The sequence below is a fragment of the Diachasmimorpha longicaudata genome, chromosome 2 (genome assembly GCF_034640455.1).
Source record: "Diachasmimorpha longicaudata isolate KC_UGA_2023 chromosome 2, iyDiaLong2, whole genome shotgun sequence".
NCBI lineage: Eukaryota > Metazoa > Arthropoda > Insecta > Hymenoptera > Braconidae > Diachasmimorpha > Diachasmimorpha longicaudata.
The window spans coordinates 9,589,582-9,612,624 of record NC_087226.1 but is presented as its reverse complement, the minus strand read 5'-3'; the positions used below and the strand labels follow the sequence as shown (position 1 = coordinate 9,612,624).

The 23,043-nt window shown below is 38.2% G+C and overlaps 1 protein-coding gene across 2 annotated transcripts in view; it reads right to left on the bottom strand.

Moving 5' to 3' along the window:
* Jeb (jelly belly) overlaps window positions 1–21,871 on the bottom strand; it is a 39,484-nt gene extending 17,613 nt beyond the window's left edge. Inside the window, exons 1-2 of one of the 2 annotated variants that reach the window (XM_064137805.1) lie at window positions 20,103–21,871; window positions 16,791–18,432 (exon numbers count right to left, since the gene is read on the bottom strand). In XM_064137805.1, the coding sequence (XP_063993875.1) occupies window positions 16,791–17,697 (907 nt within the window). In that variant the 5' untranslated portion in view covers window positions 17,698–18,432; window positions 20,103–21,871. The remainder of the gene's footprint in view (window positions 1–16,790; window positions 18,433–20,102) is intronic. The other variant, XM_064137795.1, reaches the window with a different exon arrangement.
* Between the last annotated feature and the right edge of the window lie 1,172 nt (window positions 21,872–23,043).

The window sequence follows — 23,043 nt, the reverse complement described above, 5'->3', positions numbered from 1 at the left end:
TTGAAAATACTTGTACCCTACAATAAACAGAAGAATAACCAGCACCAGTACTAACTTTTTTCGATTGTCAGATGACACTCGTAGATAATTTTTGCTATCAGTATTAACCAATATTTTTTGTGTCATTATAACAAAGTGATAATAATTTAATTGTATTATTAAGATACTTAAACGTGACATGCAGAGGGTTAAGCCTTGATAGGCTTCGTGAGAAACTATTAAGCCGCCTCCCTTGTATTCTTGGCCCATGTGCCAACGCGTTATTGCAGCTTGTATACGAAAATACATAGAAGACTTATCACACATATATACTGCATATACGAAGTCTTTTGCTTATAGTGGATCGACATGCACGTAGGGCGCAAAAGCTGCAATATTCCCGGTGAGAATCAATGTTGTGTTTAACTAATGTAGCACCTACGTCTCAAGTGCCAACATCTAAATCCCCGTCGACATTCTATGACTAACATTGCTCCGGCCCTGATGAATTTACAACGAACAACCACGGATTTTCATATCCTGAGAGTTAATTAATTAATTGAAATTAATTTCCTATCATTGCCAAGATCAGACTAGGGAAAATCCCAAGGCTGTGTTGATCCTGAAATGTTCAGTCTCCTTTATCTTTCAGTGCATCAAACATGTCCTTGGATTAACTACTTCAAAGCCTAGAAGATAAAGGCAATCATTTCAACACGACTATCCTCCCCCTTTACGATTATTTTATAATGAATACGTACACTGGAATCAGCGAGGAGAAAGGGTAAAGCTTCCGTCAGACGGAATGCACTACACGTAACCGTACTCAAGTGCCTTAATTACACCTCAGCGATGGTAGACTCGAGGGGTTTTTTTTTTCTTTTTATTACGGAATAAAACGACAAACTGCGACAACCTTACCCATCCAATTATAATAAATAGAGAGTCTTTTTCCTTGTAGTCGGGCTCGGCAGTCCGCTTTAATCGTCATTAAATCGACCTAGGGATAACTCTGAATTTTTTACCGCGAATCTCTGAAGCAAGCATGAAACATAATAGTTACGATCCAACCCATTCAATTACTACACTATTTGAGCACCAGAATTAATAATTTTATGCTGACATACAATGAAAATTTTATCTTAGCTTTCAATAAACCAAACAAACAAACAAAAAAATTATTTTGTTTGACAGATAAAGATTCCTATATTGGGCAAATTGTTCCAATTTTTTTTTTTGAATAATAATTTTCTAATTCATCATAACTCGAATTCTTGAAATTGTAGTCGCAAAAATTTCTCGCAACAGTAGATTACAACTGTAAAATCTTTCTCCACTTTCTTTTCATTTCTTTCTTCGAATAGTTTTTTTTCTCTTACTGCTGAGGGGAGTATAATACCCATATGGTTAGGAGGAAATCATTTTGTGATGCCCACAGAATGGGAGGACATTCAGACACACAATGCGAAGACTCACACTAGACTTCTCCCCCTACCCCTCGTTCTAACCATTTCATTCTTACCGTCATGTGATTGTACATGCTACAGGTAGGTGCTGAGCTTAGACCGATCGATAGGCTCTATTTTTAGACCAGGCTTTTCATTCTGTTTTACCACATACAGATGTTTCGCCGCCAACCAGGATGTCTGGGGATTGGTACATGTGACGTAATTCATTATCATTGGAAAGAATTTTTTCTGTTATTACTTGTACGGTATTAGCATTATTGGAAATTTTGGAATATAATTTGATATTCGATGCTCGATAAGATCTAAATTGGAGACTGGTTATTGTTTTATTTAGTGGCCATAAAGCAGGATTACAACCCAATTGAGTAATGGGGTTGTTCATTAATAATGTAATAATTTTAATCCATTGTACGTGTATATTAACGGCTGGTGGGTGGAATTTATGTCGTCCCTCAGTGAAATGTGCGGGTTCGAAGGTATTCTAATTATATTGTTTAATTGGAGCGAACACGGTGAAAGAAAAATCAGTAGCGAAGCGATGAACTCAGTTAAATCAGTTCCGAATTTCCATTATTACCTGACCAATATTGCCCACATTAAAAATATATTTTGAATTTTTATAAAAATTGTTTTGTTGGAAAAACCCAGTGGATTCCATCAATGGAATAATTTTCGGTAAGAAAATAGTAGATTTCAGCATAAATATAGTCAATTATTTATTTCATTAATTTGGTCAGATTATTCCAGTGAAAAGATTAAAGGCCAATTATCCGTCTTACAAGTAGTATGAGAGTACCGAACACTCGTGAATTTAATATTCATGTGCCTTAATAAAGTGTAAAATGCAAGATAATGAATAATTTCTACAGTATCTTTAGTAGCGAGAGAATATGAGGATAGTACTTACAGAAGCTATGACAGTTTTATTAGATAATTACCTTCGTTAACAGGTTCTTATCATGACATTTACCTCATCAAGTTTTGAAATAATCGTCATGAATGTGACTTCAAAGGATTGTTATCTATTAAAACAAGTGAGTAATGAATTCATTTTTTTACAAACATCTTTCTTTTGTTCTTTAATTAAGGGATTAAGTGATTATTGATTTGATTACACAGAACCATTCAGCAATCGTCTCGCATAAAACTGTTAAGCGTATTAAAATAAAAATAATGAATTTAACTGCTATTGAGTACAATTATCCAACGGTGATTTCCTTATAAATCTCGAGAAATAAAAATCGAGAGAAAAGACGATAGAGGAAAATCCAATAACTCGTAGTAGGTAAATATGAGCAACACTTTAGAGACATTTCCAATTTCCGACTGCAAGACGGAAGCAGCCTCTGGGTGTTATTCGAATCATCCTCAAGTATCCCGTTATTTTCTCTTATTTTGCCCTCCTTTTCACCTGATATTCCTTCTTCCTCCATCTCTCGTTCTATTATCATCAAACTGGAAGAGATTCCGCGATATCTGTGTGCATCGCGTTATAAGACACTCAAACTTTAAATTAATATAGAAGTTTTCACTCTCCATTTTTTTCCATTTTTCATTCTCAATATCAAAGATAATGGGAACTATTTTTATCGCGGAATGTTCTCGGTCTCATGCTCACCCCCTTCTCTGTCTTTCTCATACCACGAGTTCCCCAGTTTATAATCTTACGGTCATGAGAAATCTCAAGTAAGAATCTGTACGTGACTATGAACCTCACAGTATAGCAGTCAACGGCAAGAAGTCACTCAACAGGATCGATCTTTTTCCGTGTTAAGAATTGAGAAAAATATCGCGATGGTGGATCTCTCGAGTTTGAGTGAGAAAATTTAATATCAACACCTGGAAAATCCCACTTCATTCGCTACCACGCTGGATTTTTTTAGTTATAATTTGTGGACTAGGGATGAAAATAAAACGCACTTCACTCAAGAAAATTCAATTTAATGTGAAAGTGGAAAACTCCCTAAAAACGAAAGCCCATCTAGTGCACCACAATTTGTGATGGTAAAGTCAGACTACAGTTATCACTACATTTCAAATTGATTTTTTTTTATTCTTCGACTTTCTGGGGAACAATTTTCTCTGGAGAATTATTTTCCCCAGACAAACCCCCCAAATTCCTTATTCAACCCCGAAATACATCTTGAAAAGCGTATACACACCGTTCGTGCTTCCAGAATATCTTTTCCGTGTTCACCGTTCTATAAATAATCTTCTAATGATCCATAAAATTGTTCGCGTGTTGGGATCTAAAACCGGTGCGAAAAGACCACAGAGTTGGAGAGTGTTAAATCTTCATGAAAACTCACTATGATAGCAATGAATGATAAAGGCATTTCAGTGAAATTCATAGCGCTGCGACATACTCCTGTGCGCAATTTCACATCAACCGAGAATGCATAAAAGTGATTTTAATGAATGAAAGGTGAAAGAGCAAGCACGGATGTTATTTGGAGCGTTGTCAATTTCATTAAATTCCACAGTTCAATAGAGCGAGAATGCGTTTGAAATATTACGAAATCAATGCCATCAATCGATCGGTGCACATGGCACATGGAAAAACTTGAACGTAAATCGTGTTTTTCTGAGCGGAATTCACGATTTGTTAAGTTTAATTTACCCTCAACGTCAGTAGAATGTCTCATGTTTTTTTCCGTCAGGAGATTCGAATTTATGATTGAGAACAGCGTCGACGGATAAACAGAAATTTTCGATAAAAATTATCCTAACTTAGCGATGATTAATTGTGCTTTACGATGCAGATGAGTTGGGAGAGTTAAACAGACTTATCTCACCAGGTTTTCTCCACTAACGAGGGAAATGTGAGAAAGGAAGACCTCTCATGTTCCAGATTTATTGTCATTATTGTCATTTATTTATTCTCATGTTCCAGAATTATTAAATGTCTTGGATAACTGGGGTGGTTGGAAAAATAGTGGGATATTCGTGTTTGAAATTACTTTTTCCACGTAACTTTCATGATTTCATCTAATCAGTATAACGTTAGCACATAGTTATTTTGTGGGAGTATATTAATAAAAAAATTTTATACAACGCCGAGATGAAAGCCCGATGTAACGGTTGTTGTGGTGAATAATATGCATCAAAAAATTGAAATTTCAATTGTTGTCTGAAATACAAAAATATTCATACGAGAAATCAATTTTTTCCGTTCCCATAAGCCTCGAAGATCTAGATTCAACATTTTTGAACTTTCTCAATCAATTCTAATGGTTTCCTCTAAAAATAACTTTTCACATTTCATACACCTATTGTACATGCCACTATGCACTTCACCTCCCCACCAACTCAACTTCAGTGATAGAACAAACTTCGCAGAGAAAGCAGTTGTTAAAGCGCAATATTTTAATTCAAAGTCGATAAAGGAATAAGTCAAATTTTGCTGCACTCTCAGGAAGAATTACGAGACGCTAAAAATAAAAACTATCAGAACTTCAACCCAATTGATTTATAATTGCATCAAAATCTCAAAGTCTTATGTAATCATTGTTTTCGTATTTAAACCGCTCCATTGAGGTAACAACAGTAATAAAATAGTTTTTGAAACTCGATATTTTAACCCCGAATCAACAAAATCTCAATCACATTTCCTAGTATCGCCGGAAAAAATCCCAAAAGGGTGAAAATAAAAAACTTTAAAACGGATTCACATGTCCTCCGGATCTCGAAAAATCCAGTTTGAAAGGTTAGCAATAAAATAGTAAAAAGGAAATTCAAATATAAAGCGTTAAATTAAGTAGTCCACCTGAACAGTTTAGTTCCGAGGAGTTGACATGTGCGAGTGAAAAGTACTGAAAGAAATGCAGTTGACAGTGAAAAAGAGAAGATAAGAAGTACGAAAAAAATGCTCAAAAAAAAGTAGTGAAGAAAAAACCTGAAAAAGACGTCAAGAGGAGGTAGTGAAAGAGTTGTGGTGGTGCTCCAGTTTGAGAATCCCCGGGCGTGCTTCTGTCGTATGAGCCCCCTACTACCATTCCTCTTACATACATACAAAGGTAGACTAACCGTGACGCCGTCGCCGCCGACGCTTTTCTCCAAGAGCTACCCAAGATTACTTTGTTGTATAGTGTATACAGGTGGTGATATAGCGTATGAGAATTGCAAGAACTTGCGATACACCATTTGAGCGACTTTTTCCATCCCTCGTTCTCCTGTTTGCTATGCGAGACAGTCGCAGCTCTATAGGCATTTTTTCAAAATATTTTGCAAAATATTCTCGGGAGAAAAAGAACTATAAAAAATTAAATTATCAAGAATTTCTGCAGAATATTGAGTTTTAGACACCAGCCAAAGGGGAGGGGGAGGAAAAAATATTTAATCAATAAATATTTAAAGCCATAAAATATTTTTTCGTTATCATCAAAAAAAGGTGCACGCAATTTCCCATCGCATCGACTCATCTCACCGAAAAACCCCCTGATTATCCGCATCTATTGACCGATTACATTCTAGATAACATCACCAGAGATTCTCATAGATATCGATGAAACTGTTCGCAATTTTTCTTTCATTTCGTGTCCTCATTCTCGTTCAATTCGCTCCAATATTTCTTGCTTATCGTTGCCTCCCTCCCCCCCTCCTCCTTCACCAATTGGCCTCCGTTAAATTGGATAAAATCCTGGATAATCCGTAGGTGGGTAAAAGATTTATGACGAGGACAGAGTATGATGCACCTATATGCTGTTGGCTGATGGGGAGTTCAATCGTGTACGGTTGGTTTACCATAATATTCGATACTAACAAACCATGACCCATGACCTACGTAGCAGCTGTGCTGCTGACATGTGCACATATAACTCTACATTCGATTGACAGTGGTTTCTTCAGAACCCTCTTCTGCAGTATATTCAATGATTTAATGTATCGGAGAGAATGGCGTAGTGCATGAGAACAAATATCAAATCAGTGGATTGAATAATCCTGGGGGAGATGGGGCTCGTGTTGGGGTGTTATTCCGTGTAATGCCATGCTAAATATTGAATATACGGTAGAATGGGTGAATGAATTGTACGTAGCAGTGTGAGCAGCTATCGGGACAATCTGACTGTTGAAATTGTGATAAAGTGCTCATCCCTTCATTTCCGTTGCATTGATACACCTATCTATCTGAGCTACAATAATTGGTATGTATGTATGTATCTGGGAGGGCTGATTCCCTACTACTCTCACAACAAATGTATTCGTTGTCATGAGAAACTCTAGATAATCCAGTTGACGTATCATTGTCGTGATTTGGAGAAGGGGTTGTCCAAACGCTGAGAATGACATGACACTCTGCATTATCACTTCTACCTGTTTGTTCAAAGGTTCATCTCACCGTGATATCATCTTCGTTGAAGCAGATATTTAGATGATTAGTAAAGGGCCTGGCACTTGGGATTTTAGGCTTGGAAAAATTGGCAGAATCGTTCTTGGGAAGCGTCAAGAGCGGATCTGGCGAAATCAGGACTCATTATAGAACTCGAAGAAATGTCTAGTAGATGAAAGAGCTGGGGAGCCATCTCCCTCTGACCCTCTCTAGTAATTGATGATTAACAACTGGCCGTTTTACTTGTCCCCTTCATAGTCCTGAAATTAGCTGTCGATCTTTCTACAGGAACGTCAATTCTGAAATATCGCCCACGGGGATTTCTCTTTGTCTCCGGTCTCATGACATTCGGGTGATTAAACGAAGTTTGGATCGCTTAAAATCGCCAGGGTCTTCATTATGGTGTAGATAGGGGCTGAGGGGGTGGTGAAGAGGGAAAGGTAATCTCCTTTGTGATGTACGGGAGAGAGAGTTTGCAGACAAAAGTCGAACTAAAATGGGTTTACTATGTTTACGTGGGAAAAATTGATGGACATCAGTTTAATTATTTCGTGGAAATTCAGTTAAAAAATCGATAACATGCGGAGAATTTTTTTGGGGCGTCCTGGTTCGTCTGAATTTTTAGGGGAATCGGTTAAAATTGGACATCTTTCGAGGTATCCGGGAAATTCAAAGAAATTCGACGGTGAATATGAATTTTGTCATAAAAATTCACGTAAATTGTGGAATTTCAGTTTCTTCAGAGCTAATAAATTTGGATTTTACGTGAGTTTTTAGAGAGATTGGAAATTTTATCAACCTTTCCCCTTTCCTTTGATATTGCCTGGGATAAATTTAAAGCTTTAAATGGAAGGGATGATTTTTCTAGTTGGATACGGGTTTACTGCTTTTACCATGCCAGTACTACATAGAGTTATTACTCGGCGAATGAAGATAAAATGCATGGGAAATTACTTTACGAGCATAAGTAAACCCACAAGGTATTGTTTGCACTCCGGAAAATATGGTGTGGACTCAGAGGGGTTACGGCGTTCCGGGTGGAAAAATAGTGTAACCCCGATGAAGTTGGGTAATGCACGTAGAGCAGTAATATTTGCTAAAGTGCACATGACTTATGTCTGCGTGACATCATCTTTTCTTTGCGTGATGCAATCTATGGATAATCAATATACCTGTGTACTGCAGGAAATTTATTGATATTGCATACATAATTTCCCACAAAACTGTATGATTTATCTCGGTGTAATTTATGTTGCTTATCGTATGAAAAGTGTTTCTTCGTGAAAGAAAAATTTTCTCTCCTGTCATTTTGTGTACTTAACACGTGAGTGGATGCTTTCAAACTCACACGAGGAGAATTTTTCGAAAAAAAATTACCTACCGCTTCAGTAATTTGTTACGCAGGTAATAAATGAAGGTTCGAGGACAGTAATATATATTCTATACACAGAGAAAAATTTTCTATTTAATTACAAGTACTGGACAATATCGCAATCCCACGCTTGTGACAAAAACCTAAGAAATTCCTCCTTTATATGAGAGACTCTCCCCAAAAAGAACTCCTCTCCCCTTCTATTTCCCCACCTTTCCTCACCGGGACCTACGACAACCCCCACAAAAAATCTATTTATCAATGCGACAGAGACGAAAATACAGAGCCCTACACTGCTGTCAACTGCTTTCCCCCCACTCGAAATCCCCTTGAATAGTTCAATCTCCCATTCAGGTTGAGTTTCCACCAGGTACTTCACAGAATTCGCAGGAAATATTTCTAAAACTGTTCTATGAAAAGGTTTGCCAATTTCCGTTAAAAAAAAGCCTGAAAATCTGCATCAGAAATACGTCAACCGGTTCAATGATTCCACAGATGAAAAATCTATGTCAGAGATACATCTATACTATTTGACATTATACCTGTGGGACCACAAAAGCTTGGAATGCATAGTGGATATGCGCACACGTCGCAGGTCTATTGGCAGTGAGCCGACCCTTGGTACTGGGGTGCAATGGTCGCTTAAGAGCGGCGCCGCTTATGTCACCCTGTCGGCGGCTCTGGCTTCCCCTCGTATGCATATGAAAGCACTCGGTTTGCTCATGCAACCGGGCAGGACGACGCTTCTCCTCGATTCACTGCCCACCATCTTCAATCATTCAATTTCAACTTTTATTGGATATTAATTATGGTAACTATGCTTTCAATTATAACTACCGAGCCAAGGTGTGCCGATGAAATAAGATGGATACAGAACGACGATAGAAATAGATGGAGAATATAAAATCCTGTTGCGCAATATGTAGGTCAGAGGGTGAAAGCGTGGGTGCGCTCACAGTGTGAGGGGAGTTGAGAACGATCCAGGGGCTCAAGACAGGTTAATTCACTGGTTAAGTATTACTGCAACTCACTCGGTGTCGTTTGGCACTAATTTCATTCAATTTATGGTGAATACGCTGCCTCGAAATTTAACCATTTAGAAATTCTCAAACACTTTTGGCTCACTGATGCTTTAAATAGATCATCACAAAAGTTTGGACAGACAACTGGGGGATTTTCAACAATATGTGTGCTCGCATTGGTGAAAATAACATAAACTAAATTACACGATGAAAGTTATTTCGGTAACCGCTTTTATCGTGGAAAATACTCGGTTGTTATTACTGCCCCTGCAAGCCCATGGAAATCAATTCAGGAGATTTTTTTAGTTGTCATTAATTGGAAATTAATAAGAACCAGGGAAGATGAAATAAATATCATGAGGTGGAATTAGTTACCTTTGTCAGGAATAAATGAGGAATAATATGAGTTATTCAATCCAATCGTTACGATAATTAAAAAAATACTAGAGACTGGAGGGCCGAAACAGCTTCATTATTTCAGAGAACGGCGATGAACACCAGATCGACAGAAAAAAACGATAATAAACCCGGGGGCTCTCAATGTTGTTCACTTTATTCAACTAACGGGGGTAAAAGTACAACAGCTAACAGCAGAAATAATTGGTTGGACCTTTCAATAATGATTCATCCGAAAAACCAAGAAACATGGTATAACCAGTCTCCCAGTTAACAACTTCTTCCACTTAACAGGATAAATCTGACAAACTCTGACATTCCAATGTTATTCAATCCAATATGAAAAAAAAAGAATATTCATTGGATTGGAAATTGAGGAATGATTTACTCAACTGATGAACTATTCATAATGAAGGGGGAACACAACGGGAAAGAATGTGAGGGAATATTAGCGTGTTAAATACCCCTCTAATCACCAAATTGAACAGCTTCACCTGCAGTTACAACGCAAAATCCATTGTACCATTGTTAGCAATGATCGTAATTAGTGATACCCCCGGGCGAGAGTATCTTGCTATGGCAGACTACCCAAGTGCTCTATAAAGGCCCTCAATTCTCCTAAACCAATTGTGAAATCAAAGCCCGATGTCAGAAAGATTAAACCAAGGTATTGATACAATGAAAAGCGATCATGATAACACTGAAGTAAAACTCATCTGAATTTCCCTGGTACTCTGGGATTGAGAGAAAATAAGAGTTTAATTATTTACCAGTGACTCAGGTAGAGGATTTATCATGAAACAAAGAAACAATTTATTGCATAAACTGAAGAGTTACGAACGAGACAAAAAGATGGACAAACATCTATCAAAAGTTTAACAGAGACTTGGCAATCCAAAGGCAAAAAGTTATTTAAATGACCATCATATAATTGTGAAAATTGCCCAAATTATTAATCCCACCAACTCTCCTGCAATTTTATTAATTTTAAAAGTATTTCAAAAATATTGAGAGTCAGGTAAATGATTGGCAATCAATCGACAATGTTCCGGAATTTCTCGCAAACGATCTCGCTGAATGTTTCATATTCTACCTCACTCGCCTCCATCATCAACCGATAAATAATTCATTGACGCAGTTTCACTATTTTTTTTTTATTTTCGGGATCAGAACTAATGCACTAAATCCACAGACGATATCCGTTATATGATCCAAGAGATTTTGGTGGTGCGCAGTGGTTGCAATATATCACCGTTGGTACCCGTGACACGTAGTCATGTTGGCTCACTCTGAATGATATATGATACTGGGTAAAAGCGAGACTGTTATTTACACAGCAGGTAAGATCCTCTCATATCTCACTGTGATTTTTCATTTCTTTATCTCGAAAAAAGAAAACAATATTTCTCGTTCCACCCATTTATTTTTCATTACGGATTATTTTAGAACGCATTTTGTCACTCATTCCATTCCTCCTCATCTATCTCATTTTTATTTTATTTTTATTCATGATTAAATACTGGGGATGAGCTACATTGATATAATGTCAACAGTGGCACGCAGATAATAAGTATATGTCAGGTTTACGAGATTAATTAACCAGCGAATGAAAATGTCACGTAACCCTCGAGGTGGTATCCTGCCGCAATTGTCTTCCATTATTATTTTTCCTACATCATTTTTTTTCTTACCTAGATCCCACAAAAGCTTGTAATGTAATTTTCTTTGTACCTTGGTATGACTATGTCACTCTCGCTGGGTAGTATATCCCTTTTTTTCCTCATCTCCCACACTACTTTTTACCCCTCCGCCCAGAATAACAAGAACAAAGGGAAGGATGCGGTTGGATATTTTCAGGTATGAAACACGCTGTACGCAATAGGTGGACAATTACCATTGATTAATCGATGCAGATGATTTTCCTCGTAATTACAAAAAAGGCAAGTATCGGGGGTTCGAATGACGTCTACCAAATCAACCCCAAAAACTTGATTGAAAGTTTTATTAGTGCGAGCGAGATATAGGAGGACAAACCTACGGAGTAAATTAATTTCACCGGATTTGGTTTGAGAACCCACTTTCTTATCAAGGAAAAAATTATCCTCCACTTTGACACAAATTAAAAATCTCTTGGCAATAGTTTATTTTCTCTCTCAGCTGAAGATATTTTTTTCTCGACAATTTTTGAACCGTGAGTCTCTTCATACAAGTGTACTCATAAAACTTTAACGTACTTCTCAAGAAACTTCTCCCAGTGTAGTTGATCTGAAGGCTCATGATTCAAATAGTTTTACAGAGTCATTGATCAACTCAGACGGAATTACTTCCTGAACACTGAAATGAAGTATTCATGCATGCTGCTTCTATTATTAATTATCCATTACTCCTTAGGTTCTTTCACTGAAAGGCCTCGTTCATTCTGAGTGAAAGGTGAATGAAAAACTATTTACGATTCATTAATATGGATGAAAACGCCATCCACTTGAATTCCAAAGTGAAATTCATTAACGTCTGATTCAATCTACATAATGTGTCCTTAATTAGTCATATATTCTTGAATAATAGCCACTGAGAATGGAAATTATACAGGGAAATTCAAATCATGAAGTCGGAGAATTTTTACACTCCCGGAGGGATGGAAAATTTTTCATTTCCACCCAGAGTTATTATCAATTGCTGGCGCAACCTCAAGCGAGCCTTGGGCTAAAGATTATGCTAAAACACCGAACGGATATTTGTTCATCATAACTATTTTTCCAATATCGTAATCGTGAAGGTGAGAACACTACACCTGGACCATGGGCTGAATATCTAGCTGACTTTATAGAACGATGTGCGGCATCAAACATTTATTCGCTCTACACTAGGTTGGAAAAACCAATGATTTTATTGTTTCTGTTCCAAGGATGTAAGCTATACCTCATACACGGCGTAGTCATTTGTTCCCAATGTGAAGCTGATTGAGGAATCGGCCTCGGTGGTCTCGTTTTGTCCGAGAAAAAAAAATGAATAATGCAGCTGACTAGACTAAGAATTCCGAACAATCAGACGTGATATATTTCAGCGAATAGTCGTGTTACCTTCATAAGAAATTTCTCTCTAATTTTATTCAATTTCCAATGAGTAACATGAAACAAAAATCATAATTTTCTAGACCAATTTGGCTGGAAACGCGGGACGAAATTAAATCTCTTTCCCTCTCTAAAAAATAAATATCTCGTTTTTTTTAGTTCAATTGCCGCTGTGTTACTTTTAGCCATTCATAGATTGCGAAGTCAATTATTTTAAGAATGATTTGACGGCTTTGATTCCCTCCACTTTCTTCCCACCCCGCGGCCCATTTATATCCTAGATTTCTTTTCGCTGACTTGTAGACCGATGTCACCATTGATGAGGACGAACAGAGATACGCCACTGGCATATCAGAATAATCCATCAACGCTCGCGCTTTCGTCTTCGTCTTCGATCGATTATCACGTAGATATATCGAGCGCCGAGAATAACCCTGAATATCGCATTCAACGGAAAAATAGAAGAAGAGGAAAATTCGAGAAGTCATTCATAATCCCTCAGTGACGAGATGAATTGCCGACACGAGTCATTGCAGCGGAGGAAACGATATTGGTAAAATTTATATTGATTTTATACACGGGTTGAAGCTGCAGTAAAATGACATCACACATTCCTCTTAATTTTCTGAAGCTTCAGAGCGAATTTGTTATTCTTTTTTCTTAGGGAATGACATCCTGAAAAGTTAGAAATAGGACGGAAGTAACCAACATTCTAGAGCTGCTTGAGGACTGGTCGAGTGTTGGCTGATGCCAGAATCCACAAGTAGATGTGTCTAGGAGTAAAACTGGATGAATTTCGGTTATTATGCATCAAAGAACTTTAGTTACATCTTCACCGAGAGTTTAATGACCTAAACTAGAGCAACCAGAGGCTCAGAGGTAACGCCAAAGTTGCGCCAAGCTTCACGCAAGCCTGATACTTTCAGCGCCATAAATTATGCATGATTGAGGTGGCTAGGAGAGTGCTGATATCTTGATGGGGCGGGAGGAAGGGTGACGAAGGTGATGAATGTTGGCGCAATCTTGGCATTTCAGGTAGATGGACTCATTAGTGATGGATTCATCTGCGATGAAAACTAATGAAAAGATTTTTTTATGTACACTAATGCACCAGAAAATTTATTCTCCCTCAAGATGATGCTCATGTTTCGTTTGTGAAGAATTACTTGAGCTCATTCTTCGATGCAGGAGTAAACATTTCCCCCTAATCCAACCGGAAATCGAACTCAGGTGTCTCACATACGCGCTGAGCACTTTTACCCATTAAGCTACCGGAAACCGCAGAAATTCTCACTCGAATTCACCTCAAACACCGCGTAATCCCTTTCGGGCATTTAATAATTCTAAGAGAATTAGAATTAGGGAGCCCGTCAGATTAGCTCATGCCTTGGGGATACTTGCTAATATTGGCTCAATATTGAGCCTAGTACTGTTTCCTTAATTAAATTTATTTATATTGCGGAAAATTAAAAATAAATACGCTACAAGCGATGATCTCATCGGAAATACTCACAAACCCAATATTAAAAAATTCGCCCAATTCAAATTTCAAATTCAAAAAAGAATAAAGACATTTTTCAATTAAGCACAAACTCATGCTTCATCATCGTCCGTGTACAGGAATGACTCTATCAATTTTCCTCGTTTAATAACAAAATATATGTTTGAGTGACAAAAGAAATCCAAAACATAAACAAACTGACTGCGAAAAAGCTCTAAAATTCCGAGGTTAAACTCTCAACAAATTTTCAGAATCCCCCGAGCATATTTTTCCATTCATTCGCCGATCCCCTCATTATCCTCCCACATCTCTAGCACTAATAAAAAACAACGAACAAAAAACCTGAAATAGTGCTGTTCCAAGTGGTGACCGGAAAAAAAAACAGGTGGATAATGCACATTTGCCCAAACAATAGAAATGCACATTTGGAGCTCGACTTTTATTCAGGCGTCGTGCTCGGTCCATCGGCCCTCTAAATCAAGGGAACTCCCCACGCAGCCGAAAAAAAGGGAGCGGCGTGGGCGACTCGATATAGACGCCCAGCCCCAACGGGCAAGAACCTATAGGTACTCGGCAGTAAAGTAGAAGACCAAAAAGAGAAAAAAACCGGAGACAAAATAAAAAAAAAAAAGGAGAGCGCGGGCGTATGCGAGGGGAATTGAAAGCGCACGTAGGAGACTATGAGAGGGACAGATGAGCTTAAAAAAACGATGCGGAGATAGAAAAGAGCGAGATGGAAGATGAGTGGTTGGATCGAAGTTCCTGGATCCCCTGCGGGATATTCTAACCCCGAGATTCATTATGTCGTTACAGCGAGGAATACCTGTGTGAAGAGAACGCAAGCGAAAGGGCGCACGTAGCCCTGAGCTGTTGTGTATAACTATCCCCAGGACTTCCCGGTTTTATCCTAGGTTGTTTTATGTAATTCTGGGGAAAAGTCAAATGCCATGGAATGTGAAAATTTTTAATCTAGGTGAGTGATACGGAGGGATACGGAATGCGCGCACGCATGATTGGCTAGTGGTTTAGTCACACTATTTTTTATCATAAGATATTCATTTATTCATTGAAAAAGAGGCGTGACAGGTTTTCATTACCTTTAGATTGTAAAAACAATATGTGAAATGATCTTTCACAATTTTTACCATTGAAAATTTTATGGAGTAAGGGGTGTGTCTCAGCGTGCAGTCAGTCCCACACCCTCAGTGTGAGCAGAAACAAAAATAAAAACAAAAAAAAATAAATAAATAAATTGAATAGAGTCAGCAATGCACATTCTAGTGATTTGAGATTGAGTTGTCTCTCATTGCATTGAAAAATAAAAAAAAACCGTCGACGAATCTCCGGTCATTGAGCCAGTTCAGGAGGGTTAACGAACGAATTTGATCGAAGAGGAGGGTCTGCTGGTCTTACTAAGTGTACATTCATTAATAGCTGATGAATGCGAGCGACCTATTTATTAACTATTGGTAAATATTTATTTCGTCATATTCCACCCGTCCATTACTTAATAACCAAGGCAGTTCGTTGAGAGTAAATGAGTCAATCTATCAGTGGGCAGAAATGATGACATTCTGAAATAATGATGGGAGAATGTGACGCTACATAACTGTCGTAAAATCATCGGTCGAAAAACGAATCGAAATACTCTTCCCTCAACGATGTAAAAAATACCCGAAAGGGCGAATCCCTCTTATTTCATATCCGGGAACTCCCGATGACTCAGCAGCTATCGGACATCCCTACATCTCAGCACATAGAATAATTTTCTAATTATATGTGTCGTACTGAAGATAGGTAGAACAACGATGTGGAAAATAAAAAAGTCCCCTAACGCGCATGAAATGAAAACCAGTTATTCCGAAAGAAAAACGAAAAATTTGCGTATAAAAATATGTGATTTTCAATGTCCGGTAATCAGTCTCGAAGGAAAAAGCAAACAATCCCCCAACGATTCTCACTTCTCGCTCAGAAATATTCCTCCCTCATAGAAATAAAAAAGCGCCGAGTGGGTAAATATCTCTCCTATTCCATATCCGGAACTCCCCGATGACTCAGCACTCACCACACATTTCTACATTTCCGCATATAAAATAATTCTTCAATTGTATATCCCATGATAGATAGAATATTAACTGAGAGAAATAAGCTTTCAAAAGCTTTCAAATGAATGGATATTTACCGATCAATATAATTCAAATATTTATATATCCATACAACCCTTATGGATATTGCGACGTTAAATTAATTTGGTCTGCATTAAATATTTAAAAATATATTTTTTGTTAATTTTAACCCTCGGAGGGTCTATGAAAGGGAATTGTTCCCTTGAAATTTTCGTCAAGAAAAGTGGATTATAAAATAAAGTTGGAGTGGGTAAATCATTTCCCAAAGATTCTCACTTTTTGTCCACAGATATTTTCCCCCGTAAGAAAATAAAAAAGCCCCAAACGGGTAAATATCCCTTCCATTCCATAGCCCATAACCCCCGATGACTCAGCGCCATAGATCCCCACATCTCCTCGGACAAAACAATTGTCCAATTATATATCATACTGGTGATAGATAGAATAACGATAGAAAGAAAGAAAAAGCCACCCCAGCACAAGCGAAACACGGTAGAGAAGAAAATAACAGGGAAAGACACTCACCAATTTGTGGTACGTCGTATTGTCGATTTCCACGTGATGCCCTCAGCATGATTTGCGTCGCCATACCACCCGCTGTTCCACCAGGTGACGATGGCACTGACGATGAAGATTGCGACTGTACTTGAAGGTTCGTTTGCGATCGTGTATCACTGGTTGACCTTCTACGTCCTGTTGCACTACCATAATTACGTTTACCCATTGGCCTAGCATAAGCAACATCATTGCTTCTCCTAATGTCATCATCGACATGTACTTGCCACGCTTCATCTACATTATCTAATGGCCATACTGGAGCTGTTTTCATCGGCAAAACACCATTTCCCTTGATCACCGTAAGCCCACCATTACGTGAATTACGTTGTAAGATACGTTTTCTCATAAAATCATAGTGATTATCAATTGGAAGCGCATTATCACTTGTACCATCATACATTGATGTTCTATCATTAACACTTTTCAATGTATCATCAATTCTATCATGAAAATAATCACCACTCATTTTATCATTATTTTTATGTGGATAAAGTGTCTCAATAACAGCACTCGTGAAATCATCAATAACTCCATTATCATAAATTCCATTTCTACTTCCAACTAATCTATCCTGCTTATCTGGCAAATTCCAGGCATTCTTGTCGTACATCAACCAATCTGGTGGTAAATCATAGGGCACTGATTCCATACCAAATCTGTACGACGAATCAATATCAGTATTTTTATCATTTTTACCAATGACAACGGTGGCCGTTGATGCCAATGGTAATTCATTGTCAGATGTACGCGAGCGATGATCATATCTCGATTTAACCTGTGGACGTTGATTAATATGCACACTTGGACGATTACCAAGTGTCAATGCCAATCCAAGGCTCACATAACCGAATAACCATATCATTTGACAAGCCATATCTATCAATTTTTTAACAACCAATTTTCTACTGTATTTTTTTCTTCTTCTTTTTACAAAGTGTATCCAACGCGGTAGATACGTTTTGCTGCAATGAAACTTTTCAATTGATAGTTTACTATTATCGTGATTTCCACTTGAGACGCTTGCGACCACTTGTTTTTTCCACCTACGCGGAAAATACGTTGCCAGCCAACCACCACTTTCAAAATCGATCCGTCTAACGTTTCCTCTTCTTTGTTTAGCCAAGTTTTATTCAGGCATCGACGCACGGCGCTTTGTACGTGATTCGAGTATTAAAGAAAAAAGAGGAAAAAAAAAGAGACGAGAGGAAAAAAATACGAAGAGAGTAAAACCAAGGAGGAGAGATTGAGGGAAAAAAAAAACGTTATTGAGAGAGAAATAATAAGAGGAAGATTGGTAGGAGGAGGTTTGAGGGGGTCTGGCGAGTGATTGCGCGCGCTACACAGGAAGAAGACACGAGGAAAAAGGAAAGATGGGGAGAGGAAGAAGAGAGGTCAGAGTGGATGAACAACGGGGTAGAAGGTAGGTAATAAATAGAATTGAGACTCAACTGAACAACTGTAACAGAATCAATTGTACACTCAGTCTGTTCTTTCGGTGGTTGAGATTTTTTTCCCTTCGTTGTTTTCTATTTTTCCCCCTTTATCTTTCAGGGGTTTTTTTCACGTTGAATTTGTCACAGTCTCACGTTCCCCAGCACTCGTCGATTACCTGAAATCAGGTGATTATAACCGTATGATTATTGCACATCAATACGTAATTGTGCGTATGGTAACGCGTGACTGTGCTGGTGGTGCTCTTGGTGGTCATTATCAATGATTTATCAATGCATTGAGTGCAGGTGCGTTGAGTGCAGTTAAATAAAATAGTGCGATGTCGTTGATCATAATTTTAGTGGCACAAGCAACAGGCAATCAACATAATCACACATTTATGATCTTTGATTTATTTTTTGTTAGTCACTGACGGGCGTTTTTGTCACTATCAGTAATGCAAATGTGAAGAAAAAACAACTCGAATGCTATCCTCGCTCTCTTTGTTCCCGTTTCTTGATGAATTCCACCAATCCTCTCCCCGTTACCCACCACCCACTGGATCCACCGCCCCTTTTATACCCTTCACGCGCAACTCACAAAACTTCTACTCAACCCCTGTCCACTTCACCATTTCCACCCACGCTAAAACTATAATCCTCCTTCTTTGGTAAAATTTCTGGGTTTTTATTACCGTAATTTAATGTTTTTCTACTATGATATTCTCAACATATTTTTTACTATCTTTTCGTACTCGACGATTTATCACAACTAATCACTCGCCTATTATTCTTTATCATCAATATTTATCACCTGTCAGTTTCACAAATTATGTAAATTACGTACAAATATATCTATGAACTCTATTAATCTATGTATATAATCAACATTTTTCATGTATATGGATCTCATCTAGGCATTTTCATTGGACGGCATCTAAGTATATAAATATATATGCCCATTTAATAATATAAATTACATCTGTGCGTGTATACATAATTGGGAGTTATTCTATTTGTTGTTCATCACTTTGAAATTTATTCATTTGTAATATTATTATTATTATTCCTTTACTCTTTTTCGCTCTCTCTGTCCCTCGATTAAACGAGACAACGTCGTTCACTTACAAATATACGTTATTTCATTTATGAATAGGTACATTGTTTACATAGGTGTGCGCTTACATGCTAAGGCTTGCATGGTGCTTTGTTGTTGGTTTATCATTGTATTAAAATTCATTAGGATTGTGTAACAATAAATATGTGCTTGTGGCCGTGTAAAACGTGCTGGAAAAATACAGTGCCTCTGAATTATTTATTTTTCATTCAATTCAGCTGGTGCAGACTTTCGCCAATTAACACGAAAGGAATCAAATGAAATTGTAAAAATAGGAAATGTTTATCTTTCAAGTGCTTTTAAATTGGGGGAAAAATTAACTCTCATTCAACAGGAATAACAGTGACATTCAGTGAATATTGGTAACAATGAACAGTTGTAACAATAACGTTTTGATTTTAAATCTCTCTGTTTGGTAGAAGGATGAAAGAAATATCAAACAGAGATGATCAGCCAGAGCTAAATGATTTCTCTCTTGTATCGTGTCCGAGTTGAATCACAGGTTGAAATATACAGTAGGTGGAATTCCGGTGTAATCAACAGGTGTCTCAAAAGTGCATAAAAAATATGTTTACACGTTTTAATAAAAATCATAGATACGTGAAAAATTGGTGCTGCTATACTTTTTTAATATATTCAACCAATCACTGATCAATTGTCACCGCTGGTTGCAATTGATTTATTTCCCTCTATCGATTTTTATTATTTCAATTTAATTGGATTTTCGCTTACGTACGAATCGTCACAGATGCTGAGGATGCACCAAATATTGTTAGCCGGCGTCGATGATTTGATGTTGATGCGACGAACAATTGCTGACGTACACTGTTACAAGATGTACTTGAATATTTATTCAGCCCCGGAGTTGTGGAATTTATTGGAATTCTCTTGAACGACAAAGTTTTATGTACAAACAGCGAAATATACTCTATCCTCCTCCGTCTCCTCCTCCCCCAGCTTTGATTCACTATTCTTGATGCCGTTTTTACCCACTTTTTGACGTCACTGATCGCTTAATTCCCCGTTTTATTTACCAATTTCACTGTCTGTGTAACGGCAATGTTGACTACTTTTACGTACGTATTTTTCTGTATAATTTTTTTTCTATTTTTCAGGTCATTCATTAAAAACTCACGGTATTGTTAGCACTTTAATCATTCACACCTCGGTTATTTCGGTTTTTCATTTCCATACACAATCCCCAACTGTTTTTTCACCTCGTCCTCGTTCTCGGCACCCTTGTCTCACTGTTTCCCCCACCCTCAACACGAGTATTGGCCTCCTATCTGCACACGCCTCTCTTTCTCCCTCTCCCACTCCTTCTTTCTCTATTTCACATTAATTCATACTCACAGGCTTTTGCTTGGTGCATTGGTGGTACATCAATTCGGGAGTCACCCGCGATACCTCACTTTTGTCACTTCACTTTTTAATACCCCCGAAGGAAAGTCAACAGTTTACCCTCCCTTTCGACTATTTCACTTTGATTTTTTTCTACAATTTTCCACGGTTTTCACATTTTCAGGGCAAATTAATCGATTGATGTGGCTTATTTGCCGTTGAGCGATGAATCGTGACAGTACTCGAATTCTTCCACACAAGTTTCAATGATGCAGGATAATTAGGCTCAGAAGAAAAATATAACCGGCTTGCACCGATGTCTCGACACCTCTCCTTACTTTTGTTTTAAATAATCCTCTTCAGGCACTTCCGGGATAGATCGGAATGTTAGATTGTAAACTCTTTCATCGAAGAAACAACGTAGATAACGTAAAACAAAGTCAAAATGACAACATTATTAAAAAATGGCACTGTCGTGGTTCTCGTTTAATCTTTCTCCTCCTCTATTAATCTCATACTCAGTCCCTCGTTCTCGGCAACTTTTTTTTTTTAATAATGTGTGACGAAGACTGGAATAGTACCTCCGGTGTCTGCTCCAGCCCTTCGCACTTCTGTCTGATGAAAGTAATTGGAGTAAATATAGTCTAGTTCAATCTTTAGAACTTTCTTCTTCTTTTTCCATTCCTTCTTCCTCTTCTTCTTCTTCTTCAATCAGAATTTCTTTTGTGGCTTTGGTTTCGAGATTTTGACGTTGAGATACGAATGGTCAGCCTTTAACGTTGAGTCTGCAGCTGATGATGCTGGAGCAGCCTCGATGTTGCTCCACCGGTATTGGGGGGATAGAGGTGGCACATTCGGTCCGCACCACCCTGGGATATAATACAGACGGGCGCGGTGGGGCGAACGGTACGAGGGTAGCTAAAGCACGGGGTGGAGATGATGGTTGGGTTAGTTTTGAGCGGAGCGAGCCGGCTGGCGCCCTCACCAGTACTAACACCCACGCTGCGCGAACGCGCGTCATCGTTCTAATGCGTTGCGCATACCCCACCGTAAACTCGACACTTGGACTCTCTGTGTCTCCTCACCTACCCCTCGAACCCCCTCCCGGACACTTCGGGCTCATACAACCCTTGGTGGATAGTGTGGGAAGACGTCGGTTGATTTTCTTTTCATCTTGTTTGTCTTATGAAGAATTTAGGGGGGTGTGAGAGGAAAAAACAGTAAAAATTTTTTGGTTTTTGTGATAATGATATTGGGGGTTGGGGAGGGAGCAGTTAGACGGGGGGCTCGGGAAAGGGTGGATTCTCTCACGTTTTTCCTAGTCGTTTCGACTCCCTCCTGACCACATATTCGTGTTTACCCACCTCTACATCATCTTAGAAGTCCTTTGTCACCCCCCTGGCACTCTCTCATCCCACCTCCCTCCACCTATTTCTGGTAAACTCAACCACAGCTCCCGCGTATGCGAATAACGAATATGTGATTTTGGAGATGTTGTTCCGTGTCTACGTACTGGGCAAACTCAGGCTTTTAGTACATAAATGAGTGGAATGGGAGAGTTATGAATTCAAAATAGTTATTCAAATGCTGTGTGCAAAGATATTTCTGATTTCTGCAGAAAAGGGAGTGTGCAGTATTTGAACGTACGTCGTATTTCAGGGAAATGTTTTAATGAAAAAACATCTATTCCAAGAAAATAATGGAATTTTTAAATTATCCATTCATTCATCGATTCTTATCTGTATTTTTACATTATTGGAGATGTTATCCCCCGCTAATGAGCCGTATCCGTCTAATTTTCCACGGCTAACAACTTTCATGGAGCTTCGTTGAATAATAATTATTGCAATTTTTCTAACGAACTGCTTTCCTGAACAAAAACAAAACTCGTCTAGTTCATAATCTCTCCCTACCTGCCTTTTTAATCTTCTCTGAATAAGGAAGATAATATGTTCTTGGAAACTTATTTAATTCACCGGGCTTGATGAGTGCTCACAGCGCTAATTGATTCAATTGGAATGAGTCATTCTATTATGAAAAGACAATGTGGACGTTCGCGGGTGGCGTGACGTATAACGTTACGAGTTGCCCTTGGCCCCGCTCGTGTTACCAACTGCCACCTCTTGTTTGTTTTACAGTGTATTTCATTTATCGGCTATTTTCCTGCTTTTTTTTAGCTCCAGGGGGAATGAGCACATTAAACATAAGGCACTAGGTTCATTTTGAGACTTATGGCCTTAAATTCACACGTGAAAATGAAAATTGCAGCATCAAAAAAACGTATTTAGCGGGCAAATGAAAAATGTAAATTAAATTGAAGACACAGAGAGAG